At 58.4% G+C, this 26,690-nt stretch overlaps 1 protein-coding gene and 1 long non-coding RNA gene across 4 annotated transcripts; one reads left to right on the top strand and one right to left on the bottom strand.

Annotated features, from left to right (window-relative positions):
• Positions 1-7,735, top strand: LOC137755613 (uncharacterized). Of its 2 annotated transcripts, XR_011072032.1 has the most exons (7): positions 1-172; positions 844-1,115; positions 1,818-1,922; positions 2,190-2,289; positions 4,153-4,320; positions 4,718-4,868; positions 7,536-7,735. It is a non-coding gene; the product is annotated as an uncharacterized lncRNA (long non-coding RNA). The 2 variants fall into 2 exon arrangements; XR_011072031.1 differs by lacking the exon at positions 7,536-7,735 and having other exon boundaries at positions 4,718-6,177.
• On the bottom strand, positions 2,860-24,113 carry DOC2B (double C2 domain beta). Of its 2 annotated transcripts, XM_068531815.1 has the most exons (9): positions 23,741-24,113; positions 15,940-16,019; positions 12,845-12,919; positions 10,332-10,441; positions 10,065-10,191; positions 9,093-9,250; positions 4,640-4,721; positions 3,739-3,835; positions 2,860-3,137 (listed from the first exon to the last, which is right to left on the bottom strand). In XM_068531815.1, the coding sequence occupies exons 1-9, from the start codon at positions 24,111-24,113 to the stop codon at positions 3,001-3,003; spliced, it is 1,239 nt and encodes a 412-aa protein (XP_068387916.1). In that variant the 3' UTR covers positions 2,860-3,000. The 2 variants fall into 2 exon arrangements, with proteins under 2 accessions (XP_068387916.1, XP_068387915.1); XM_068531814.1 differs by lacking the exon at positions 2,860-3,137 and having other exon boundaries at positions 3,590-3,835.
• Positions 24,114-26,690: the final 2,577 nt, after the last annotated feature.

Raw genomic sequence — 26,690 nt, 5'->3', positions numbered from 1 at the left:
CAGGACTGTTTCTGCAGCCGTCACATGATAGCAAAACGGTGGTAAGCAGTGCACGAGTCTGCGTCGAAGACAGCCAGAGTCCATGCATCGGGAGGTTCTCTCGGTTGGAGAAGGAACAAAGGGAAGACATGCTCGGGCCAGGAGATGCAGTTCCTCGCTCTCGCCACTAGAGGTCAGGAGGTTACCGCTTCAGGGTTGGAAGACGGGCCCGTGGGGGATTGGCTAGTGGTGGTGGTGGGTGCTGAGACTAGGCAGGGGGGTGGGGGTGGCGGTGGATGCCACACACCTGGTGACCCCCCCTGGTTATTGACATCTGACTTTGGAATGACTTTGTTCTGTTTTGTTTTTGTTTGGCGTCAAATTCACCGTCTTTGTGGGGCTGAGGGAGCAGAGGAAAGATGCCAGGTTGGGGTCAAAGGGAGAGCTCACACTGCAGCTTCTCAAAGCGCCTTTTTCTCTAACAAACAGAGAGACAACCTGTAAGGGGTCCAGAACAGTGCCAGGGTCCTAGTGAAGGTTCTCCCTGGGAGGTCTTCTACCCAAGTGCCCCATCCTGCACTCAGGCTAGCTGTCCAGGAGCCCCACCTCCCAGCCTGACTGTCCCTGTGGTCAGCTGGGACCATGTTTAAGGACCAAATCTGCTCTTGCACAGTCTAGGGCAGTAGAAGGCCTTGGGCTGGGTGCCAGGTGTCCTGGGTTCTTATCCCAACTGGGTCCTGTGTAGGCCCCTTCTGCTTGCTAGGCCTTAGTTTCCCCACGTGTCTAACAAGGAAGTTGTACTAGGTGAGGCTCTAGGTGTACTTGTAACTTGGCCATTCAGCATTTCCGTGTGTTTGTTTACAGGGAATTCGTGAAGCTCCTCTCTGAATGAGAAACCTGCCCCCACCGCCCAAAAGGCAAAGCTAAGACGATAACCCAGAGTTCACCTAGACACAAGGTTCCTCATAAATAGACTCAGCCTCTCTGAATCTCCTTCCTCATCTGTCAAATGGCGATGGCAATTAAACCCATCTCACAGGGCTGTGAAGATTCATCAAGACAGTGGTTGTAAAACCCTTACCACACAAAGCCTTCTTAGGGAAAACCAAGACTCCCTGACCAGCAAAGTTTGCCAGGTACTGTATGGGGGCTGGAGTCCTGTTTCCCCTGCAAAATGGAAAAAGGCTGATGGGCACTTGGTGGGATTCACATCATCACCCCAGGCCTCAGATGGTAATGTGCTTTGTGTCTGCAGCATAAGGTCTAGCCCCAGTGCCCCTGTGAGCCCTGTACAAGCGTTGGTGTGGGTGTGGTGTCCAGAGCTCTGGGCTGGAGGTGGTGGGGCAGGGGCCATGGAACCTGGTCTGCCCCAGCTGTGGTAGGGCTGGAAGGCCTCAGGTAGATCACTTTCCCTCTCTGGGCTTTGTTTCCCATCAGTGCCAGTGATGGGTTGAACACAGAAATTCCTGGGTTCTGCATTTGTTCATCCAGCATTCCTGAAGGCCCCTTAGTCGGCAGGAAAAGTTTGGGGCTTCAGGCCTGGGCCCAAGATTCTGATGCCCTCAACCCCTTGCTGGAGACCTTCACCCAGGGTGCAGGGGGCTCTTTCGTAGCTCCTGGAAGACAGAACCAGCCCTTCCCAGAAACGAGGCCCTGGACTGCTGCTGAGTACTCCTGAAAGGGATCTCAGTAGGGCTAGGATGCAGGGGCAGCCACCTGGGGCTCCCCTCTTCCCAACCCTGAACCCAGAAGGGCCCTGGGTGGGGGGGGGGGGGCGGTGGGGGAAGGGGAGAGGAGGGTAAGGACAAGAAGGACTTTTTGGTTCTTTTCATGCAAAGAAAAACAGACTCTTTCTCTTCTTGACTGCAACTGACCTGATGCTTGAGCTTGGAGCGAGAGGCAGGATCCATCCTCCAGCTTCCTCAGGAGGAGAAAGATCAAAGGTAGGAGAGCTGGCTCTGAGAACTGAACTTGACCGTGCACCAACATCAGCTTAAGCCACTCCCCCTATGTCTACAAACCCAGTTGACCTGGCAGCTAGGGGTGGGGTGGGAGCAGGACTGGGTGCTGTTGCCCCTAACAAACACTGCTCCCTCTCCCAGAGAGACCCTGGGTCCCAGACAGTGCCCCTGGCCCACATCACCTTTCCCCTCCAGGCCTTGTATATGGTTCCCACTGCTTACACTGCTCTTCCCCCTTTGTCTGCCTAGAAACTCCACTCACTGTTCAAGGCCTTGCTAAAGCATCACTTCCTCCAGGAAGCCCTCCCTGCTCTCCCAGCCGAGTCAGCAGAATCCACAGAATGTGCAGGTGGGTCAGGCTGGCCTTGGCATTCCTCACACCCCCATTGTAATGGTTTGTTTCCAGCTCCCTGACTAGATGGGGACCTCCCTGAGGGCAGGCCCTGGGTCTCATTCATCCCCAGGGGCCTGTGGAATCACTGAGTGAAGCACTTGGACTGTGCCCACGTTCACTGGGAGCTCCAGGATCTTTACCAGACTCCTGGCTCTCAGGTCAACTTTTTTCCACCCACCCAGTCATGCCAGAGATGAACAGATACAGTCAGAACCTCCTTTTGGGAATGAACTTTCTTCAGAGTCCTGTCTTGCCCCTGCCCAAAGTCTCCTTCTCTTACTGCCCCTCTCCCTGATGGCACCCCTGCTCTCTCAGCCTGGGGTCCCCTGCAACTCACTGCTGACCTCTAGTAGGATCCTTGTCTTCTGGACTGCCCCATCTACTTCCTCCGGGTGGGTGCTGAGGCCAGGGTCCTCTTCTTCCACCTCTGGCCCTCTCAGGCCCCAGGGGGCCGAAAGCAGGCCCAGCTCTCTGCCCCCGCTGTCCCTCGGTGGGGCTGGGCCTTCCACGGCCTCTAAGTGGGGGCTGCAGTGGCTCTGTGTCCAAGCAGGCATCCTGGATCTCCCCAAACATGGGGGCGAGGCCCTTAGTGGCAGCTGAGGAAGCCCAGGGCCAGGCCTGTGCTGGGCCGGGCAGGGGTAGGTGCAGCGGGCAGGCGGGGGTGGGTCAGTCGCTGAGCACGGCCCCCGGGAGCTCGTTGGTGAGCGTGTGCCAGCGCTCGATCCGCTTGTCCTTGTTCTTCAGGCAATCAAACCAGTGCTTCAGGCGCTCGCCCTTGGCATTGATGCCCAGAACCACGCCGCCTGCAGAGGGGAGCCGAGAGGCAGCCGGGACAGGGTGACCTCTGACTCTCAGGGTTTCTCTGGAACCAGTACCCCCTGGCACCCCTCCCAGACTTTGTGCTCCAAGGCCAGACTCTCTTCCCTGCCCACCCGCTCTGAGGGTGGACCGTGGTCTGACTGCCACACTCTTGGAGCCCCACCCCCCCCACCCCCCCACTCCCCCAGTCAGGGCCCAGGGATCCTGCTCTTCCTTTACCCAGGACCAGAGCAGTACTGGGGGGCAGCACAGTGGCATGTGTTGGTGCCAGGGCAGCTCCACTGTGCACAGCCACCAAGCCCACCAGAAATTTGGGGCCACAAGGGCTCAGAGTCCAGCCTGAGGGGCTGACCATCATCACCTCTTACCCCTGCTCCGCCACAGACTGCTGTGTGACTCGGCCAGGCCTCTTTCCCTCTCTGGGCCTCTTTCTCTGTCACATGGGGTCAGGCTGGATCATGTCTATGGCCCCAACTTTCCCCACAGGCCAGGAAGGCGGGACTGTGGCCTGATTCAGGGCCCCTGCCCTTTGCTGAACCCAGGATGGGCATGTTGCTAAAGAGCATTCCCATCGTGTCCTCTCACCGATGAAATCGTTGGATTTTCCAATGTCATAATCCCAAACGGTGATCTCCAGGGTCTTCTTGGCCAGGTCCCCGTGCTTAATCTCATAACAGAATTCCTGGTGGCCAGAAGGGGAGTGTCAGGACCAATGACAAGTCGGCCGGTGGCCAGGAGGGTGGCCAGTGCACAGCAGTGGGTGATAATGGATTCTCACCCATCTCACCCACTTCCCTCTTAGAGCCCAGCTGAGATCCTCAGGGTCCCCCTTCCCTCTGACCCACCTGCCCCTTTGTCACTGAAGCTGCTTTTCTCAGGATCCTCAAGAGTCTCCTTATTGTAAGTCAACGCACACTTGGCAGCCTTGGCGTGCTTGACCTCTCTTGGGTCTGATTCTGCTGACCACGCCCTCCTTTGTGGAACCCTCTCTCCCACCAGCTTCCAGGATCCTTCAACATCTGGTGTCCCCCTCGCTCCCTGGCAGCACCTCCTCGGCCTTCTCTGCCTGCACCCGAGTCACTCAGGCTCTGTCAGAGGCTCTTCTCCCTCATCTCGTTCCTTGGAGCTCCTCTCCGGCTGCACCCACCGCCTGGGCTGAGGACCTGGGTATCTATCTGCGCCCACCTTCCTGGGGCCGCTCACATCCTCACACCACCCCCTCCACATCCAACATGGCTACAGTCCCATCAGTTCAATCCTCCGAAGAGTTTTCCAGGCCGCTCCTCACTTCTATCTGCACCACCTTGGCCTGGTTCAGCCTGGCCTCACTTCTCCCACCAGTCCTCCTATCCCACGGCTGGGGCCTCTCCTGTCAGTCCCTCCCCACCCTCCAGCTCCCACAGTGACCCTTGAAAAACCCAGTCCCTCCGGGGTCCCCTGTCCTGAGGGAGATTGAGTGGCTCATGGCTTCACCAGCCTCTCGTACCTCGTTGAACTCTGGGTTTAGGGTTTTCTTCTTTACTGCTGTCTTATGTTTGGATTTCTTGTCCACATCTGGCTTCAGGTATCTGGAATTATAACCAATCAATAGACAGAGGGTAAGAGAGAAGACACTCTTGAGTACACGTGGAGCCAGCAGGGCTTGGAAGAGAGAGATTCCCAGGCCTCCCGTTCATCCTAACCATCGGTGTCCCCAGCACTACTCTGTGACAAAGGTGAGCAGTCAGTGCAGTGGGAGAAGCAAGTGGGTCCTTCATCACCTGGACCTCTGTTCACAGCCCATTCCTGACGTCACAGAGCCCCTCCGTCCCCTAGGAAAGAGGATTTTCTTTATTTCTGGAAGTCTAATTTTCACAGCTCACATTTCCCACCAGAAAAACATTTTTAGCAAAGTTGGTCCCTTGCTAGAGCTCTTCTTTTTGTAATAGCAGATTATGGAGATAGAATTCACACGCTATAAAATTCATCTTTCTCAAGTGTATAACGCAGCGGTTTTTAGCATAGTCCCTGAGTTGTACAACCATTGCTGCTACCTCACTGGAGCTTTGAGGAAGGAAAAAAGGTCTTTTGGGCAGTGACAGCAGTGCTTCCTGCAGGGAAAGAGGGAAGCCCTGCTTGCGGGCCAGCTCCCTCCATGGGCATCAGCTCCTTAGACTTGGATGCAGAACAGCAGTCTTCATCCGGGGCTCAGAAAGGTGGAGGGACTCACCCAAGGTCACACAGCTGCTCGGCACAGGGCTGGTGCTCAGAAGCCAGGCCCTCTCCTTTGCAAAGCTTCTTACCCTGTCCCTGCATGGACACTAGTGACAATTGCCCTGCTCCTGCTGACAGGACCACATCTGTCTCACCCACCACCAGCTTCCGGTACCCAACTTGATGCCTGGCACTGGGTGGGATCAGTGAACATAGAAAGTGGCACCTCATTATTGCTTTTCTGTGCACTTTTTAAAAAAGTTGTGATTGTTATTACATAAGAAATACTGGTTCATTATAGAAACACTAGAAAATATGTATTAACAGAAGTTGGGGGTGGAGAGAGAAATGAATACACAGGTCTGCACAAAAACCTGTTCTTTAGCAGCTTTATACAGCCGTCAGAAACTGGGGACAGCCCCCATGCACTTCAACAGGAAGTGACCTGACGGACGACTACTTGGCAATGCAGACCTACAGACTGAACTCCGGGCTCAGGCACCACGCGGCTGGCTCCCCAGAGCATTAGGTTATGTAGGAGTTGCCTTTATAAGAAAGTCTGGAAAAGGCAAAACTGTCGCGACAGAAAACAAATCAGTGGTTGACTGGGGCCAGGGGACCTTTCTGGGGTGATGGTATCTGGGTCTTAACTGTGGTGGTGGTGACGAGATTGTATATACGTCAGTCAGTCACACTTCAAAAGGGGAGAAACCTACTGGATGTAAATTATACCTCAGTAAAGATGACTTTTTAAACAGGTTGGGGGGTTCCCTTAAACCCTCACCCAGAGATGGTGAATTTCTGCATTCCTTACAAGCTTCCATGCACTTCTTGACTCGTCTTTGCCTGTTTTATTTTGGGGGCCAGGAGGAGGGATGGGGGCGGTCCTGCACAATGGGAGTGTCTCCCAGCCCTGCCTCTGGAAGACCCTGAAGGGAAGCTGTCCCAGGCTCCCTCAGCGCTGCACGGCCAGTGTCCATCTAGTGAGCCTCACAGGGCCCCAGCTAGGGGTCATCGCCTGTCCTGCCCCCAGGCCTCTGTCTATGCTGTCTCCCTGCCTGGAGTCCCTTCTCGCCTCACCTCACCACTGTAGGGGAGCTTCCCGAGGGAGTGTGGCCTGTGTGGGCGAGAAGTGCACCCTGGCCACGCTCCAGGGGCCCGCGCATGGTTGCTCACCCTCGCTATCAATCAGCACCCCCTCCTGCCTTGGCCACCAGGGCTCATACAGCCTCCCTACCAGTGCCACCGCTGGTGCCTTCTGCACAGCGACTGCTGCTCACCTGAGGCCCCTAGCAGACAGACAGCAGACGGCTGGAGAAGGAAGGGGTTGCCCAGGGCAGCACAGCAAGTTGCTTTGAGCTTTCTCAGTGCCCCTGGGTGTGAGATGGAGATGGTAACAAGTACCGCACGGGGCTGCTGGGGGGCTTCAAAGAGGCCTAGCACAGCCCTGGCACCCGGCAATTACTCGGTACGTGTTAATGACGATTGTTTGTTAACCATCATCAGACCCTGAAGAACTGGACTTGGGGTCAGCTTCCAGCCTAGGGAAACTGAGGTAGCTGTCATCTGGGGTGAAGTTTATAAAAGTAAGGGTGCCGACAAAAGGTCTTGGCCCATCTAGCTTTGCCCCTCGGCATCCTCCACCTGGCACTTCCATGTAGTGCTCTTCTCGGGGCCCCAGATGCTCCGCTCAGAATCTCACCTGTGCCTTTATTTCCCCTACTTTTAGCAAAGAGAAGGCCCACGGTCCATGAAGGGGCCTTTCAGAGATAGGGAGCCCTGAGGAGGCCTGAGCAGCAGCCCCTGCAACTCACCCAGGGAATTTCAATCAGATGTAGGGGTTTCTAGGCTGCTGGGGGCCTCCCTCTGATACAGGGGGCCACCCACAGAGCTGCCTGTAAGGCCACGTTGACCCGGCCCATGGCTGGAGGGTGGGCCCAGCAACTACCACACCTGTGGCAGGGGGAGCCCCAGGCAGAGTGGACAGGCCCTGCCAGGGCTACCTCTCCCTGGCTGTGGGAGGTGGCTGGACCCTCTGTTGTACCAGGTGAGACCCTATTTTCTGGATAACCCAGCACGAGACCCTGGAATTCCTATCAACTTGGCAGGTGGGAACTGAGCCCGATTTAGAAATTTCACACCAGCCTTCCCTGGTGGCCCAGTGGTTAAGAATCCGCCTGCCAATGCAGGGGACACGGCTTCGAGCCCTGGTCTAGGAAGATACCACATGCCGCGGAGCAACTAAGCCTGTGCGCCACAACTACTGAGCCTGTGTGCCTAGAACCCGTGCTCCGCGACGAGAAGCCACCGCAATGAGAAGCCCACGCACTGCAACGAAGAGTAGCCCCCGCTCGCCGCAACTAGAGAAAGCCCAGCGCGCAGCAACGAAGACCCAACGCAGCCAAAAATAAATAAAATAAAAATTAAAAAAAAAAAAAACCTCTAGCATCACAGTTACAGGTGGAGGCACCGTCCTCCCTCCCCGGAGACAATCACTACAGTATCACACTGGTGCCCCCCACTACAGTTTGCTTTGGGCTCAGCATAGCTGTGTCCACGTTCATTCACCTGGTCCTCACTTATTCACTTCAATTGCATAGTACTCCACTGTACGCAGATGCCACATCTTATTAATCTGGTGAACACTAGGCTGTTTCCATCTTACCGCTATCACAAGCGATGCTGCAAAAGCAGCTGTACGCCAGGGCCTGGGTCTCTAGGACACAGGCCTGGAAGGGAAATGATGCGGCTACAGGGCGTACGCGTCTTCCTAGGTTACTGAGTGTCACTTACTTTCCCGCCACTGTTTTTAAGAGTCTAATTGTTTCCTGAGCTATTACAGCATTTCCGTTCCCAGTGGTCTCTGATCCGCTGGAAATCACTGTCTTGCTAATGGATGAAGTTGGGGCCCAACATTGTTTTTTAAGCAGAAAACCGGTAGTCCTTGTGATGGCCTCTGTCACCTGGGCCTCCTTACTGTCCCCTGAGGCCAGAACCATCCCTGCTTCTTAACTATCTTAAATCCTCTGTCCCTTTCCCTGAGCAGAAACACCTCCTTTCTGCTGAGCCAAATTTCTCCCCAAGTCCTACCCTTCAAGACAACCTCACTACGTCCATCTTTTGTCTGTGGAGCGCACCAAAGCACAGGTGGTGGTCACCAAAAAACAGGCTTTATCCCTCTCCAAACGGCCACCAGCTCCTGCCTGAGCTAGGATCACAGCCTGTCCTGACCCAGGTTCACGGCTCTGGGGCCCCTGAGTTAAGTCTCTCCCCAGTGCTACCAGAAGCCCCACCTGGCAGAGCTGGGTGGACCCCTCCCTATCTGTGTCTGTGGTACCATAGAGCATTGCCCACATGTGCCCAGCCCTAAGTCCTGATGGAGTCCCTTCACTGGATCTCCCGGCCTCCTGTCCCCTCCCCCAACCTGCTCACAGCCCTTCCTGGGCCCCATGACCACAGAGAGACCTGAACCAAACACCAGGAGATAACTGCTCTCTATCTGTGTGACTGGGCTGCCACTCAACTTCTGTGGACGTCAGTTTCCTCATCTGAGAAATGGGTTTGGCCAGACTCAACCCACAGAGTTGCCCAAGGAGCACAGAGGAGTATGACCTCGTGGGCACAGCACCCCCTGTGCTTCACACAACTACTTGCCACGTGGACTACTGATCTCGACGCATGGACCTCCCAGTCGCTGGAGGTGAGAAAGTGGGGAAGGAGGCGGCTGGCCTGGGCTGCACACTCACGTTTTCACGTAGGGGTCCGAGTAGCCGTTGGCGTCCATGGCAGCCAGGTGTGCGCAGCGCACGATGCCAACCAGCAGGCCCTGCTTCTGCGAACTGTACTTGAGGGAGATGAGGATGCGGCCCCGCTCCTCCAGGGACTTGTCTTCTGTCTTGTCCACCTGTGGGGCAGGTGGGCGGTCACTCGGCTGTCCTTGCCTGCTCCCACCTCTCCTGCAGCCACGGGCCCGGGCCAAATGGAGCCTGGTGGGTGGTGAGGGGTCACCCTGGCCCTGGCCCCCTGGAAGGTGCTTCTTGGAGCTTCTTAGGCACATTCCCAACCCCAGGGGGAGCTAGGAGGCAGGTGGGGTGTGGCCTAGGCCTGCGTCCTGCTCCTCCCTCCACCCCGCTGGTCTCCCCGCCCTGGCCCTCCACTCCCTCCCATTCTGAGGAGCCTGTTAAAATGCCCTCAGATGCCTTGGCCCCTGCCTAGCACCCTCCTGTGGCCCATCTCACTCAGGGATAAGGCCAGAGTCCTCCCAGCCTCCCCAACCCCCCAACCTCTGCTCTCAGCTCCCAGGACCCCCTCCTCTCACTCTCTCTGCCCCTCTCATTTGACCTCTTGCCTGTGCCTCCCACAGGCTGGGCGCTTTTCCATACAGGGCTTTGCACCTGCTGTTCCCTCTGCCTGGAATATTCCCTGCTCGCCAGGTGACCCCTCCCAGAGCACCCGTCTAACCCATTGACTCCTCTCATGCTTTCTTTCTCGGCCCTTATCCCTGCTGAACAGACTATCTGTTTGGGTGATTTATTTCATTTTTGGTCTGTCTCCTGCCCAAACTTCATGAGGGCAGGGAGATTTATCTGTCTCCCCGGCACCTGCAATTGTGCCAGGCACATAGTAGGTGCTCAATAAATGCTCCTGGGCCTGCGCTCACGGCAGGGTGGGCCTTGGACGGCTGCAGAGCCCACGACTGGAGGTTGTGGCCCACTCACCGGCAGCTGCTTCTCCAGGCAGATGCTGAACGTCTTGGTGTGGTTGGGCTTCAGCTTCTTGAGGGGCACCCGCGTCTCCCCGATGAACTCGTTGTGGCGGAATTTGTCCTCGTCACACACCGAGATCCTGGAGGGCAAGGGGCCTCTCAATTTGCTTCCAAAGTCAGTGCGGATTTGCAGGCGGTGGGCCGGGGGGTGTGGGGAGGGCCTGCCCTGTGGACAAGGCTGGGTGGGGTGGGGGAGCCGGTGGCCTGGGGTCTCACCCACCGCAGGGTCTTTCGGATCATGTCTTCGTCTGTGATCCCGTAGTAAGTGAGGGTCTCGTTCCATGTGGGGTTCAGAGTGTTTCGGAGGGTTTTCGTTCTGAGCTTATTTGCCTGGAGAGAGCAAAAATGATCCTCTGAGTGTCAGAGGGTGATGGGCAATGTAATGGCACCAAACACATCCCAATCCCCCAGATCCCGTGCGTAAGCACTCTCCCCTGGCAAAGGGGGATTAACGCTGTTGTTAATCAGCTGACTTTAAAACAGGCCGACTGGGGACTTCCCTGGCGATCCAGTGGTTAAGACGCTGCACTTCCAATACAGGGGATTTATCTGGATGAGGTGGGTGGGCCACGTCCCACGTCATCACAGGGCCCTTAAAAGTAGAAGAGGGAGGCGAGAGAAGAGTCCGAAGGAGCGTGACAAGGGGAGAAAGTCAGAGAGGCGACACTGGCTTTGAAGATGGAGGAAGGGGCCACGAGCCAAGCAAAGGGGGTGCCTCTAGAAGCTGGAAAGGAATGGGAAATAGCTTCTCCCCTCGAGCCTCCAGAATGGAACGCAGCCCTGCTGACACGTGATTGTAGCGCAGTGGGACCTATGTCAGACTCGCACCCTGCAGAACTGGAAGGTATGAGATTTGTGGTGTCATAACCCACCCAGTTGGTGGTCATTTGTTAGCGCAGCCCTAGGAAACTACAACAGGAGGATCCTGCCTCCCAGGTGCGTGCCCAGGTGTGTGGCGGGGGGGAGGGTGTCTGCAGGAGGTGTGGTCTGGGCGGCTGGGAAGCCTGGCTTGGACCTAGATTCTCTCCCTCAGCCTCCTTGCCTTCGCTCAGGCTGGCCCCTGCCGGGAAGGCACCTCTCCTGGAGGACGCCTGGGGGTTGCCTCCCCTCCTTCCTCAGTGCTTCCAGAGATCTTGGTTCTTAGACTCCTTACCTGCCTTGCCCCCTTCAGACCCTGACTTCCGTAGCCGATTCCCTTTGATGTCCCCCACAAACCGGCCCAGGCTTTGAGGTCAGACAGCCCTGGGTTCAGATCCCAGCTCCACCACTTACATAAGCTCTGTGGAGCCCAGTGGGTTACTGACCCTTTCTGAGGGTCAGGCTCCAGGGCGTAACACCACATCTCTCTCAGCCTGGTTTTTAGGACCTTCTCTATAAGGTGCTCTATGAAACTCTGCCCTACGAGGGAATCTATCCTATGGGTGGTCCCTAGGATTCAGCAGCCAGGTACTGCCGACTCGAGGTCCCAGGAGTCTAGAGACGCACGGTCACTGAGCCCCCGAGTTGGGCCCCTTCCCCTGGTCGCGTGGCCTTCACAGCCCTGGGGGGCCCCCCTGCAGCATGAGGACAGAGAGGCCTGGAGTGGGGAGCTTGCTCCTCCAGGTGTAGTGGGAGGGCCACTGCCCTTTCTCCCGCAGCCCTGCCTTCCCTTCTGGGGTGGCGCCCCCGGACCAGGGGGAGCCCGGGCCCCAGAGTTAACTCAGGCCCCAGCAGCCTGTGGCTCCTCAGCCCGGGGTGGCCACCTGGGGGTGGGACCCCCCAGTTGGTCTGCAATTGTCCTGAGCAGTGTTGGGGGAGGCCCTCTGCCCAGGGGGGTGCCCCCACTGCTGATTCTTCCTATCAGGTCACTCGAGGGCCAGGAAGGAACTCCCCAACTTTGGCTTCTCAGAAGGCGGCCAGGACAAGAACACCAGCCCCTGGGCTCTGCTGCTCACCCTCCTGTGTCCTGTGTCCCCTGTCCCTCTGCCTCCGCCCTGGTCTCTACTTGGAAACAAAGCTGCTGGGCTCCAGTTGAGTCCCCCCTGGCATGGGGTCTGCCCTACTCACCCCTTGAGGTATCTGTGGGCTAGGGAAGGACCCAATTCTGAAAAGATGTGACCTTCCCTTCCATGAGATTACAAATAAAACTACACTGAACTGTAAGATGTATGAAAGAAGTCTCATCAAGTTCTTATCTTCCAGTGCTGAAGGCCACCTTGTTGCTTTTCATAGAGAATTAAAAAAAATTTTTTTTTCCTCTCCTTTCATAGATGCACCTGTTGGGCTGGTCTGCTTGTCAGGTCATCTGGTACAGGAACAAGGGTTCTGTAGTCAAATAATTTGGGCAGTTGCTGACTACTCCATATCCCTTGTGGGGCATGACAGAGCAACCCATCAACACATTAAAGGCTCTGGTAAGTCCTGCAGTAAAGAAACCTGTTTAACAATGTTTCCCAGTGTTATCTGGCCACAGAACCCTTTGTTTGCGCATAGTATTAACGTCCAGCTGAGAGTGTTTCTTATAAAATGCTGGCCTAGAAATTCTCCCGGGGAGTTTCCCCAATTCAGTAGGCAGGTGGTGCTGACTCAAGGTCCCTGGGAGGCCTAGAGGGTGTGGGGGTGACTGGGTGCTCTGGGTGGAGGTGGAGTGAACCCCTCAACTTGCTTGGGCTCTGAGTGGGTGTGGGAGCTGTGGGCCTCCCTGGGTGCCCCAAGCCCAGCCTGGGCCCCAGTCACGACGGGCAGGCCCCTCACCTTACTGGCTCCTGGCAGCAGGTGCAGCTTGACATAGGGGTCTGCCAGCCCATTGTGGTCCATCGGCTTCAGGCCCTGAGCAGAGGAGAACAGCAAAGGGTGTCACTGGGGGCTTGGGGACACAGAGCAGCCAAGGCCTCCAGGCACCTGGGTCAGCAGGCATCCCCGCCCCCTGGGCCTCCTGGCTGGGTCCATTCATGACCCTCTTCACAGAAGCAATCCTGCCCCACACCCCCAGAATGGGGGATGGCGAGGAAGGCTCCGTGCTGGTGCGATCTCCCCCCCCCCCCGCCCCCCCAGACGTCTGGCCCTGGGCAGGCGACATGGGGTGCCTTTGTCAGATCAGCCTCTTTCTGTTTTCCTTATCTTGGAGGCCAGGTGACCACTTTCTCTGAATGAGGCCCTCGTTCTCCTGCTGTGGTCAGGCCTTTCCTTCTTCCCAATCCCCCTTCTCCCTGCTCCCCATGCACTGCGACTTCCCTCACCGACCCTAGGTCCTTGTGACCCTCTATTCGCTCATCCACATGCTTCCCTCTGCGGCCATGGGAAAACGTTGTGTCCCCAGAAGCCACACAAGCTGGCCGGCCGTGGAGGGTCCCTCCACAAGATGGCACCCCTCACTCACTCTCAACCACCAGTCAAGTGTGCACAGCCAAGGAACTCACGGAACCATAAACAGACAGGGGCCTAGGTGACCTCATGCTTGCTCCTGTTTGTGATAATCGTCTATTCTGCTTCCGGGATGGCACACGGGGATGGAGGAAGGCAGCTGGGGCATGTGTGGGGTAGAGCTGGCAACCCCACAACCTCATTCAAAGATGAGCTGCAAGTTGGCTGCTCATGACCAGCCCACCTCCCCCACCTCCCAGGGAAGCTGAGACTCTTCTCCCCCCTCCCCACCTTGGTTCGGAGGAGCTCCCAGGCAGGGGCTGAGATCTGAGGTGGGGCCTTCCGACTTCCAACGAGCACTGCTCTGCTACCCGGAAGGGGCCCACGGGTTTTAGAGCCAGGCTGGCCGGGGTTCAGGTCTCAGCTCCTGCACTTATCAGCTGGGTAAGTGGATGACTTCATCTGCCTCCTGAGCCTCGGCTTTATCATCTGTAAAATGGGATAATAGTCCCCACATCTCAGGGTTGTTGGGGGAGCTGAGGAGGCAATGCTGACGCGGGGCCTGCTGGTGGGGCATTTGCTCCCCTTCCCCTACATGCCGGGCCCCTTGAAAGATGCCGGAGAAGCGGCTGAGGGCAGAGGCATCTGAGCTGTGCCGGGAGCTGCCTGGGCTCCAGCTCTGCCCTGCTCCGTGGGGCCGGCTCCAGGACGAGGCTTGGCCGGGCGGCCCTGCGTGCACCGTGGCAGAGAGGCAGACCTTCCCAACACAGGCCTCTCATCCCGCCTCTCACCCTTTCGCACGAAGGTGGAACTTTCCAGTTCTGCTGTGGATATGAGTGCCCGTATGTGCGTGTGCGTGCGTGCGTGTGTGTGTGGTGCGGGGGGTGGGGGGGGGGGTGTCTGCCGCCAGGCCCTGTCCTGCAGGACAGCTTTAGGTACTGAGCACTCACTCATTTAATGCTCACAACCACCACATAGGTGGGGATGATTAACCCTATTTTACAGATAGCAAACTGAGGCAGCTCTGCTCACCTGGAGGGAGGGTGGCCAATCTAGGGTCCAGAGCTGGGGCATCTGGCATCCTCCCAGAGGCCCCCAAGGGGCTCTGCCTGTCGGCCTCAGCCTTCCTACCCCCTGGGGCTCCTCCTCACACCCCAGCCCAGCCCCAGCTCCTCCCATGCCTGCACCACCCCTCCCCTGCAGAACTGGATCTAAGCAGAGGATGAACTGGAGAATGTGGGAGCGACCATGGCTCAGGGTCCTCCCATCCCCCATCTCGAATGCCTTGAGTGATACAAACCCAAGTGGACACACGCGTGTGCACACACATACACACACACACCCCAGTACACCCACATAGCCCCTCTAGAGCCTGGGTAGGGAAGGCGGGGCACACAGCACAGGCGGGGCCTGGAGTCTGGGTGGGGAGAAGGGACGGCTCTGGCCAGAGCAGCCTGGCAGCCAGGGCCCATTCCCAGTCCCCAGGCCTGGACAACCTCTACACAGCTGGGTGGAGGGAGAGGGGAAGGGGTCTGCCGGGGCCGTGCACCCTGCCCTCCACCTCAGCACAGCTGGGGGTTATCAGATTCCCAGCTCTGTACCTAGGGCAGGTCTGGAGCCCTTTCGAGGAGGGCAGGGAGGAAGGCAGGGCACGCCCTGTGTCACAGCCCGGGCAGCTCCCAGAGGAGAGGGCAGGGGCGGGGATGGTGCTGGCCCACAGGGACACTGCTCACCGCTGCCACGGCAGTCCAGCCACGGCGGCCCAGGCCGGGTGGGGCACAGCCGGGGCAGAACGAGGCAGCCTGCCCCTCTGGGTGAGCAGAGCCACGGGCAGGGTGGGGGAGGGGCAGAGAAGCTCGCAGGTTGGGGGGCTGGTGGTGCGGGGCTGGGCGTGGGCAGCGATGCCGGAAGATCCTCGCCCCGAGCCGGGCCCAGGCCCTTCCACAGCTCTACCGGGAGGTCTACCAGGCCGCACGGCTGCCCTTACCTTGCGGGAGAGCATCAACTTGGGCACCTTCCTCCCAGGGGGAGCGTCGCGGTGTGGGGACGAAGGGAACAGCGTGGCTGAGAACAGAGCTGACCGTGCCAGCCCGGGGCAGGACCAGCGTGGGGTTTACAGACGCCCACGCCTCCACCCAGAGAGCAAGCTCAGGCCGGTGCGACCAGAGACTAATCCCCCGCCTGGCGTGGCGTCAGCGTCCAGAGCCTCCTCGGGGAGTCCAGAGGCACCCAAGTCCAACCCTTCCTCTTGGCCTGCAGGACAGGCCTGTCACCTCCCCGCCTGCCCTTCCCTCCTTCGACAGCTCCCCAGCTCTGGGGCCTCTGTCTCCTGAAAGCTGCCCGTCCCCCGCCATTCTCTCTGGCTTCTCTGTTCTACTCTTTCCCCCGAAAGCCTCGCTGTAGGGGAGGCAGCTACATCTCAGGAGCAGCTGAGATGACTGAAGCGAGAACTCCCTCCTCGCCCTTGGCGCACAGGTGGGGCCTACCTTGGCCTTGCTGATGGTGCAGTGGAGAGCGTTGTTCTCCTGGTCGTAGAGCAGGCTGAAGTCCAGCGTGCCCAGGGCGGCTGCAGAGAGGGAGGGCTCAGGTCACGCTGGGCCCACACGGTGGAGAAGTGTTACCCACCCCTGCGCGGCCGGACGAGGTGCCACAGTGACCGTGCTGACTGCCAACAGCAGAGCGCCTGCTGCATACTGACCCCAACCCTGGGAAGGAGGCTCGGGGGCGGGGGGGTTAGGCCCGTCACCTCCAGACACCGCGAGCGGTGAACTGAGAGTCAAAGCCGGGCAGTGGGCCCCTGACCCCTGCGCCGTGCCTCGCGGCCCATGGCTGGTCCAGGGTGGGGCCACGTGTGCCGCGCGCTCAGCTAAAGGGGTTCCTGTCCTCCTGGTGCAACCACCGGCCAGGGCTCCACACCTCAGCTCCCCCTGCCTCTTAACTGTCCCAGGAGTGTGCGAGAAGGCAGAGGGGTCAGTCTCTGCCGCACTGCAGGCCCCAGCCCGGCCGACTGGCTGGCCCACTCACCGCCCCCCAGCAGCACTTGGGGCTGCGGCTCCCTGGGCAGGCTGTGAGGAGCGAGGTAGGCCCGCGTGCTGCTGCCCCCAGCCTCTAAAAGGCAGCGAGTGATTCCCAAGGGCTGGGCAGAGGGTGCAGCAGTGATTGGATGCAGCTGCCACCCTCGGGCGTGATCACACACGGCAGCTGTGGCTTTTCTCACTGACATGGTTCCCGGCCTGAAGGCCAGGATTGTGGGTGGGAGCAGACCTCAGGCGCAAATCTCTTCCCCGCGAGGTACACATTCACAGGATGTCTTTAGAAGCCCAGACCCTCCTTGCAGGCTGCTGGGCTGGCCAACTGGCATCTCATTCATTCATTCATTCTTTACCAAGTGTTTACAATATGCCAGACTCCAGGAACGAAGATATCAATAAGACAGGGTTCCTGCCCCGAGGAAAGCGCAGCTTAATGGGAGGAACAGATGAAAAGGATTGGTCACAGCAAAGTTTCGTGGGCCAGGACTGATGGAGGGTTCACAGGGGATGCCTGGCCTGGATGTGAACTGGGGCCATCAGGAAAGGCTTCCTGGAGGAAGTGACGCTTCACCTGAGCCATGCAAGACGAGTAGGGCTTGGCCAGTGCACATTGGGGCTGGGGGAAGGGGCATTCCAACCACAGGCCACCCCAGAGGGTGGGGGGCGGAGTGGTTGGAGTGATGCTCGGGGGAGGCCAGGGGTGCCCAGTGTGCATCTAGAGCAAACCACAGCCTGCTGGCCGAGTCCAGCCACTACTTGTCTTGCACCCCAGCTCCTAATACAGGGTCAGGCACACAGCTCAGTGTCTCTGTCGTTGTCTGGCGGGGGCACCCGTAGGGTGCGAGACCTGCCCTCTGACGTCTGACCCTGGGTTCAAATCCTGGCTCTGCGCTTCCTTGCTGTGTGACCTTAGACAGTGTATCTAGTCTCAGTGTGCCTCAGTTTCCTCATCTGCAACATGGAGACACAACAGCATCCACCTCATGGCATTGTGCTTTAACACCATGCCTGGGGTACAGAAAGAACTCAGTAGATAATTATAGAAGGAGCAGATCCATTTAGGTGATTTATCTAGATAACTGTACTTGCCCCTCTGAGACACTTTCTGGAATGAACTCATTCTGAATTGGATCACTCCCCTCCCAGCCTTTGTGAGCAGAATACACAAATGGTCACTTACACTTTTCAGAATAACCTGAGTCATTGCTATGACTACGGTTACTGTTCTGTGTGTCAGAGTCCCAGCCCAGACACAGAAGGGCATGTGAGATGATTCCTCCACCGAGGGATCCCAGGTGGCCACTCTTTTTTGAGGTTTTCTTCATTTTTTCCGCCTCCTCCTTTGCCATCAGCTTGAAACTCCTGTTAGAGTACCTGCCCCTGGTAGCACAAACAGCTCTCGCTCCTATTCACTAGTTACTTGTTTCTTCTATGAAACCAGGTGAGAATACTTGTTAAAACTGTGTCTAAACTAAAAGTCAATAGGCCATGGGACTTCCCTGCTGGTGCAGTGGTTAAGAATCCGCCTGCCCATGCAGGGGACAGGGGTTTGAGCCCTGGTCCGGGAAGATCCCACATGCCGCGGAGCAACTAAGCCCGTGCACCACAAATACTGAGCCTGCGCTCTAGAGCCCGTTGAGCCACAACTACTGAGCCCGCACACCACAGCCACTGAAGCCCACATGCCTAGAGCCCGTGCTCTGCAACGAGAGGCCACCGAAATGAGAAACACGCGCACCGCAACGAAGAGTAGCCCCCGCTCACCGCAACTAGAGAAAGCCCGTGTGCAGCAACGAAGACCCAACTCAGCCAAAAAAAAAAAAACAAACTCAACAGGCCTTGAGTGGAGCCTAAAGTCCTTTTCCCTGAGTGCAGCATGCGTGCTTTAGTCCAGATGTATCTGGCCTCTTGCTGCCTGTATCCTAGCTCCCCTCCGTGCGGGTAAGCAGGTGAGGTGCTGTAAGGGAGTGTGATCTATCACCACGTCTGTAACAACTAACAGCCATGGGCCCAAGCTTCTCCAGGCCCAGGCTTTTGTAATAATAGTCTCTAAAGCTCTTGGCTTTGCACGACACTAAATCAGTCTGCTGTTCCCTTCAGACCTAACCTGTGGCTTGTGCCCCCCAGACATTAGCCTCCTGAGGGCAGGGACCATGCCTCGGCCACACCTCTGACACCGGCAAAGAGCAGATGTTCAATCTACACGGCCAGTCCATCCAAACCAACTCATTCTCCAGCTGCTCATGGGAGCAGAGATGTGGTGTGATGCTCATCTGTTAAAACACACAGTCCACGATCTCTGCCCGGTTCCCAATTCCAGAGGAGGACAAGCCAGCAGACAGAGTCCCCACTGGCAAATTCAGCTCCAGGCGCGGAGAGGGGTCCCTTCCACTGGCTCTACAGACATCCGTGTTTAAGGAAGGCCCGATGCTGCTCAGTGAAACCAACACTGGTATTCACTTCCCAGGAAGGAACAGCAAGCCCAGTGCTGCCCCAGGATGGGATTGATGAATTTCTTCGAACTCCAATGCAAGTTTTATAAGAAATAATAGTTTATAAATAGAAGCTCAGTCACCATTTTTAGAGACTTGCCGGTGGTGGAGCTCTCTCATTGCTCATAAATAAAAGCTCTCTCATCGCTCATAAATAAAAGTCTTTATTTCCTATTTGGAGAAACGAGGCTCAGAGAGGGGAGGTGATTTGGTCAGGGTGGCACAGCAGAGCTGGATGCAGAATCCAAGCCTCTTCACTTCCATCCTGATAGCTCCTGCCTTAAAGCTTAGTGGCTTCCAAAAATTTTTTGTCTGCTGCTTTGTTTAGCTGAACTCTTGAGAGGGTGCAACGCAGAAACAAAAGAGAGAAAAACAGAATTGCTCTTGGGGTGTGGGGAGCGGGAAGGGCTCAGCCACCGCCCTGGAGGAGCCTCTGAGTTGAAAAACCCCCTGGGCTTGTGCAGGCAAGGCGGGCCCTGAGGGCAGGTGAAGGTGCTTGTCTGTGTGAGCCACAGGGTCCTGTCCTCCAGCCACTCAAATCACACCTCCTGGCTAAAGTTAACATCCTTGGATAAATAATGAGGCTTGGTCACTAATGGGCCTTTGAGAGTTGTCACCAGCTTGTTGATAATTATAGAGCTTTAATGGGGCTAATTCAGAGACAATCAAGCTCCAGCCCCTGTCAGTTCCTCTAAGGCAGCACATTCCTCTGCTCTGCTGATGGAGACTGACAGCATCATTTTGACCTTGGTTTGCACCTGGACTTTCCTCACCCGTACACCCTTGGGGCTAGGAAACCAGCCCTGGTTTTGTCTTGTTTTGGTTTTTTAAGAAAAATGTCAGCCTCTGAAATAGTTTAAAAACAACAACAACAACAACAAAAAACATGGCAAGAACCACAGAAAATGATCAAGGCTGCGTTGAAAGCATTTCATAGTTGGGGAAACTGAGGCACTGACCAGGCGCTGCAGGGGGTACAAAGAGGAATGAGCCACACATCATATAGCCCTGCTTCTCGGGAGCTCAGAGGCAGAGGGTTAGGACTTCCATAAACCTATTCATTCTTTACATTGTTCAAAAATTTTCCACTGCCACCCGGACTCAGTTCAACCTCCTTGGTGTGGCATTCAAGGCCGTCTGTGATATGACCGCTTCGGCCTCATCATCAGAGGCCTTTTCCCCTTGCTCCAGCCACTCGACTCTTCCTCCTTCCACTAAGCCAGGCTGCGTCCTCCCTCCTCCCAGCCTCAGAGCACCCTCTCTGTGGGGGAACTCTGTGCAAGCCGGTGCTTCCCATTTGGGTTCCTGACTCCCTGTCCTCACTGCTGGGCTACTTGTGTGTCACGGTTTCCATGAACTCCCTGATGGCAGAGATCGTGTCTCAGGCATTCTGGAACCTCCACACTCAGCACAGCGCCCGACACCTAGTTGGTCTTATAAGGTTAAGTGCATAGAAATACGGTCCGGGTAGAATATGACTTGGCTCCAAGGAAAGGGAATCACAGCCAGCGGGTACAGGGAAATTATTCGAGCTGAGGGACTTCTGGGCAGGCCTAACAGCGATTCCTCCCCTCCATCCTTGCTCCAGGCCTCTGTGGGGATCAGTCCTGACCTAGCCCAGGGTGAATCATGCAGGGGCAGGTGTAAGCATGGGCAAGAGATGTAATTCTGGCCGAGACAGAAGGACAGATCTCCTGGGGACTTCTGGGAGAGGCTTCCTCACTTTTAAACTGAGACATGGGAGAGGAAACTGATCCTTATCAAATTTAGGATCTTATTGTTACATGTGATGTCTGGACCTGCAGCAGCCACCTTGAACCATGAGGGAGGTCAGCCTAAGAGGAAAAGGGCATGGCCAAGTGGAAAGACAGAACCATCACCACTGATGCTGCTGACGAGCGGCTGCATGAATCCACCCCAGTGCCACATGACCTCCATACTCCTCACTGTTTAAGGCACTCTGAATTTTTTTCTGTTACCTACAACCCCCAAATATCCGAGTCATTACAGCTTTGAAGAATGGACTGTTTCCACAGGTGGAGATTGGGTGGGAGGGCATCTCAGGCAGGGGAGCAGCACATGCGGAGGGTGGGACATAGGACCCATCAGGAGGGCAGCAAGCAGCGGAGTCCAGCTTAGCCAGGCTGCACTGTGGACCACTGGGAGGGGAAGGGCACTGGGGGGACACTTCTAACTGTAACATTTCTGCATCTTCTCCCCATCAGTGCTCCTCTATTAGATCAATTTGGAACCTGTCAATTTTGTGCTTATGCCTTGAGGTGACTTAATAAAGGATGGGCTTTAAAGAGAAGGAAAAAAAGGCCGAATAAATAAACAGCACTTCACTCTCAGCCTTGGACAACAGAGCAACCGTCCTAATTTCTTTTTGTTAGAACAGACATAATCCAATAATTAGGGCAGCAGATAGCATAACCCTGGCTAAAGCTGTAATGAACCATCTGGCTTGAATCATTTAGGCTTATTGTCGGGATCTGGTTGTCAGAGCTGAGACGGGGGTAAAGCCTGGAGTATCGGGTAGAGAGCGGTTCCACCCGGAACCTGGTCCCCCCATGGGCAGGAGCCAAGATTTCTGTGCTCCCATGGTGGGATGTTTATTCGGCCACTGAGGGGGTCTGAGCCCAGGGTGGCTGCCCCTTGAAGGGAATGAGGGGGCCAAGCTGGCCCTGGCTCAGCCACACACCGTCCACCTTGGCTCTTTTCAGCAGAGTGCCCTGGTGACATGGGTGTGGCCAGCCCATGGTTCAGGCTGGCAAGGCTGTGTCAGACCTTGTACCGCTGACCTCACGTGCGTCTTTCCCCTGGCAGGACAATGAGCTCTCTGGGTCCGGGGCCCCAGCCCTGTTCCCTCTCTGCTGCTAGGAGAGTGTTCTGTGAAGGACTGCTGAGTTGATGGACTGAAGATGGGGCACTTTCGGGTCCCCTCCTTGCCTGTGGGTTCAGGGACAGCCAAAAGAAGCAACCAGATTTCTCACCTCTTAGCCGTATGTCATCAGAGGGCCCTGAGTGGCACCAGGAGGGCCTGAAGCTCAGGCAGAAGCCCTGACCTGCTCGCTTGCTCCCTTGGCATAGCAGCAAAGATGCTGGAAATGGGAACAAGTTCCTCACCTCTTCTTCTGGAGCTGGCTGAAGATTCAGGGCATGCAAAGGGGTGACCTGGGTCTCAGTTAGGGCCTGCCCAAAGGCACAGCAAGTGCCTTGCCCAAGCTGCCAGGAGCTGGGGGGGGGGGCGGGTGAAGATTCAGGATACAGCCCGGAGGGCAATAAACTCTCCCGACCCAGTTTCCCCAGGCCGGCAGGAAAGTGGAGGGAGAGGACTGCTCCCCATCCCCATGCCCAGAGGGCAGGGCCTCATTACGCCAGGCTTTGGCCAGAGGGCTGTGGTCCAGGCCCGAGAAAGTGCAGAGCAGGCAGCTTCCCAGCACAGGCCCGGCTCTGAGCGACCCACGGTCTGACAAGCCTCCTCCCACTTGCTCCGCCTGGGCCTCCCTAGGTAGGGTGATGAGAGGTCGGGCCCCACCTCTTCCCGCAGTGGTCGCCCCCACTGTCAGCTTCCAAAGGCACATTTTATTCTGGGGGAAACTCCAGACCCCCAGCCTGAGGCCCGTGTGGGCATTCAAGCCAGACGCAGCCAGCCTCGCTGCGCTGCGCGGGGGATGGGACCCGGCAAGCCTGGGGGAAGTCGGCGAGCGACCCCTGCCCCGAGAAAGGTCCACCTCCCAGGCAGGGCCGGCGTCTGACTCGGGTTTTCCAGCTCTGAGAGTGACGCGGCTGGGGCTACAGCTGGGCTGGGGGCCTGGCGAGCAGCGCAGCCCCCACCCCCACCCCCACCCCCATCCCCATCCCGCGTAAACCCATCCCGCACCGCCCGGCGACCTCTTCGTTCTCGGTTTCCCTTCCAGTCCCGGCGCGGGCACCCTCAGAGCCCAGAAAGGCGCCAGGAGCGCCAGCCGGCCGGTCCTCGGCCCCGGAGGCCCCGGGAGCCCTGGCGCTTGCCTACTACCTGGGGCTCGGGGCTCGGGGCTCAGCCCCGGAGGAGGAGGCGCGGGCTGGGGTGGGGGGCCCTTCCCGGCCGGGGAAGCGGGTGTAACAGGTGGGCGAAGGTCGGCGGCCCGGTCGAGCGCAGCGGCGGGACCAACGGACGCAGGAGGAGGAACCACCAAGGTTTCTCCAAAGGACAAGCGGCCCCGCGGTCCCCTGGTCCTCGGCCCCCACGCCAGCCAAGCCGCCGCGCTCTGCGGCCGCCGGCCCCACCAGGGAGGCCGCCCGGCCCGGGCCCCGGGCGCCCTCTGCCTCTCGCCCAGCCCGACCCTCGGCCGAAGGGCCGGTCCGCCGCGGGCTCCGGAGCGGGGAGCGACCGCGCGGCCGGCAGCAACTGGTGTCTCCCCGGGGCGCAGTTCCGCCCTGCCTGGGAACAAAAGCCGCCGCCCGCGCCGGGGCTCCCGGCGGGCGGGCCGAGAGGGGGCGCGGCGCGGGCTCCGGGGAGCTGGGTCCCGGAAATGGGACACCCCCGGGGGGGCCCCCAAACTTCCCACCTCTCCGATCCGCTCGGGGGCGGTGTCGGGGCTGTGTGTGCCGGGCGCGCGGAGGGCGCGCGGAGATCGCACAGCGCGGCCGGGGGCAGCGACACAGCGGCGGGTGTGCCGGGGGAACCGAGGTCGCAGGGGAACCGAGGGCGGGCGAGGTCGGGAGCGCGAGCAGCCGCGCAGGGGAGGGGGCGAGAAGCCGGCGGGTGGGAAACTTACTGCAGTCGTCGGACTCGTAGCCGTCGGCGTCCGGCTCGTCCTCGGGCAGCTTGGCGGGCGGTCGCGCCGTGCTGCGGCCGGGGCCGGGGCCGGGGCTGGCGCCGTAGGCTCCAAACAGCTGGTCGACATCCTCGTCGTCGTCGCGGGCGCCGTCGGAGGGGCTGCGGCGGCCCGCGCTGGCCGCGGCCGGGCGCGCGGGGGCGTCCGGGGGTGCAGCGGCGCGGGGCCCGGCGTCCGGCGGCAGGCCCCGCGGGAAGCGGGGGAAGTAGTCGGAGATCTGCTTGATGGGCCGGATGGGGCCGGGGCACACGTCGATGGCCATATGCTCCTGGATGCTGATGGTCGCCTTCTCCCCGCGCCGCCGGAGGGTCATGCAGGCAGCGCGGCCCCGCCCGGGCGCGGCCCGGCCAGACCCGGCGCGGCCCCGGCCCGGGGGCGGCTCAGCAGGCCCGGCAGGGCGCGGCGGGGGCTGCGGGCATCGCCGGCGGCACCCCCGGACGGCCCTGACGCGGCTGCTGCCTGCTCGGCGGCGGCCGGCGCGAGTGAGTGCCAGGGGCCGGCAGGCAGGGGGCGGGCCCAGCCCGCGTCACCGGCAGCCGCCGAGCAGTGCGAGAGTGCGGGCGGCGAGGGCGGCGCGGCGCGGAGCGAGCTGAGCGGCGCCGCACTCACTCGCACTCACACCGGCGCGCACGCCGGCCCGGGACCCCGCGCGCGCACACTCGGCGGGCAGGGCCACCGGGCGCCTTCCACTCACGCACCGCAGGACGGGCGGGGAGCTGAGCAGGGACCCGCACATTCCCGCGCGTGCCCGCACTTTCTGGGCTCCGTTCACACAGGACACATACCGGTGTGCGAGGACACTCCCAGCGCACAGAAACGTGTGCAGAACTGGGCGGAAGCTCCCACTGCTCACACCTGCAGGACACACGTACCCGTACAGAGTTGCTTGAGGCTGCGGTGGCACCGTATACCCCCCAGTACACACACATCCCTAACAGGACACACAAACAGCACTCGTCGAGGTGGTCAGGGGACCCAGGGCACCCCTGTCCCCAGCACACCTAACAGGACGTACGAACACACCCAAAAAGTGATCAGGGGACTCAAGGCACCTCCCAACCCCCAATCTAGCAGGACACACAGCCACACTCCTAGGAGTGCCGGACAAGATGCTCACACACGAGCAAGACATCCACAGCTGTACAAGGTCACTACTGGCACAGTCTGTTCACCCTTCCTCTCAGGTCACATACAAACACACTCTCTGTAACCGGGAGTCAGTCTCTCACTTGGTCTGTGAGTAGGTTGAGGGACCCAGCCCCCGCCCGCCCGCCCCCCATGGTCAGGAGAGGATGAGGGCAGGCAGGGCTGGGCATCCCCAGGGAATGATGAGTGAGGCAGAGGTGGAGCGGTAGGGTGTGGCCGGCCCACAGGCTCAGGCTTCCCACATGGTCAGATAACCAAACAAATGCCCAGCCCTGGCTGCTGTCCTGCTTTCCCGGGAACAACGCTGTGTTGGGAACGGCTGCTGCTTATACAGGTGTGTCCCCAGAAAGCCCTGGGTACAGACGGAATCCTGTTCACTCTCTGGTTTCCACTGAACATCAGAAACGCTTATCTTCTTGGCTGGGTCCCTTCCAGGAAAACTGAATGCAGGACCCCAAGCCTGTGCCCCTCCACCCACCATAACCCCTGTGGAGGTGTGGAGAGCAGAGAGAAGAGAGAGGAGGCCTCACCTTCATCACTTCCAGTTGCATCATTCTGGCAGATCATTGGCTCTCTCTGAACCTCAGTTTCCTCAGCTGTGAAATGGGGCTACTTCCAACCTCACAGCATCGTGGGGAGGCCGCATCTAGCACAGAGCATGGCAGATAAGAGGTGCTCACCAGCGTCGGCTTTCTCTTCACCCTTCCCTTCGGGAGATGAGACTCATCGTGAGACATGTGATGGAGATCCGCATGTTGTTTCACGGCAAGTTCTGAAACGGATGGTGAAGGTCACCACCCACCCTTGAAACCTACGGTATACTCTGTCAAGAGCCTTCAACAGCTGTTATCTCACTGATTCCTTTTATCACCCCACGATGTAGGCAGGGTACGATGTTCCCATTTTGCAGGTGAGAAAATTAAGGCTCAGACACAGTGACTCGCCCAGGTGACTGCTGGCTGGTGGCAGAGCTGGGGTCCTGACTCTCTGGAGGCTCCCACTGCCCCGATCCCCGCCTCTCCCTCCTCACCCCTAGAGAGCAGAGCTGGAAACACAGGTAAAATCCTGCTCCCCAGAGCTCTTCCTGAGGCTTCTTGGCTGGGGACCGCCCAAACTGACGAGGAAGAGAGAGGGGGCCGAGAGTCTTAGGGGTTACAGTGGGAATGAACCAGCCTGGGAGCTCCCTAAGGACAATCTGGGATCCTGGTAGGAGAGAAATTCAGCCTTCCAAGAGTCAAAGGCCAAGCGAGGGACAGGAGAGCCTGGAAGCCTAACACAGCGAGTGGGTTTCCCATTCCCAGGGATGCGTAAGGGGATTAGTCCTTAAATAGGCGCAGAGTGGCTTCTGTGCTAGAGGTGGCTGCATCACAAAGCGATCATGTAATGACACGGGGCACTAAAGTACAGGCACTGAACCATCATTTCGTACTTCATTCACTTGAGGAGCACGAGAGTGTTGTCACCATCTTACAGATGGTGAAACTGAGGCTTCAGGAGGTCGAGTGACTGGGAATGAGAGCCTGGATTTCCTGACCCTGTGCCCTTTTGATGGCAAGGCTCTACCCGTGTGTTCACTGGGATGTGGGGACAGAGGGGGCTGATCACTTCCTCCTGGCTTCTTGACTTTCTGTGGGTCTGGCTTTCTGGAAGATCAGCCCCCGGCTCTTGGCTCTGCAGGTGCTGGCTCTAGGGAGGGTCTGGAAGAAGTGGGAGCCAGGATGACCACTGGAGAAACACGTGGCAT

Source organism: Eschrichtius robustus, chromosome 20, assembly GCF_028021215.1.
Source record: "Eschrichtius robustus isolate mEscRob2 chromosome 20, mEscRob2.pri, whole genome shotgun sequence".
Taxonomy (NCBI): Eukaryota; Metazoa; Chordata; class Mammalia; order Artiodactyla; family Eschrichtiidae; genus Eschrichtius; species Eschrichtius robustus.
This window is presented reverse-complemented; position numbering and strand designations above follow the sequence as displayed.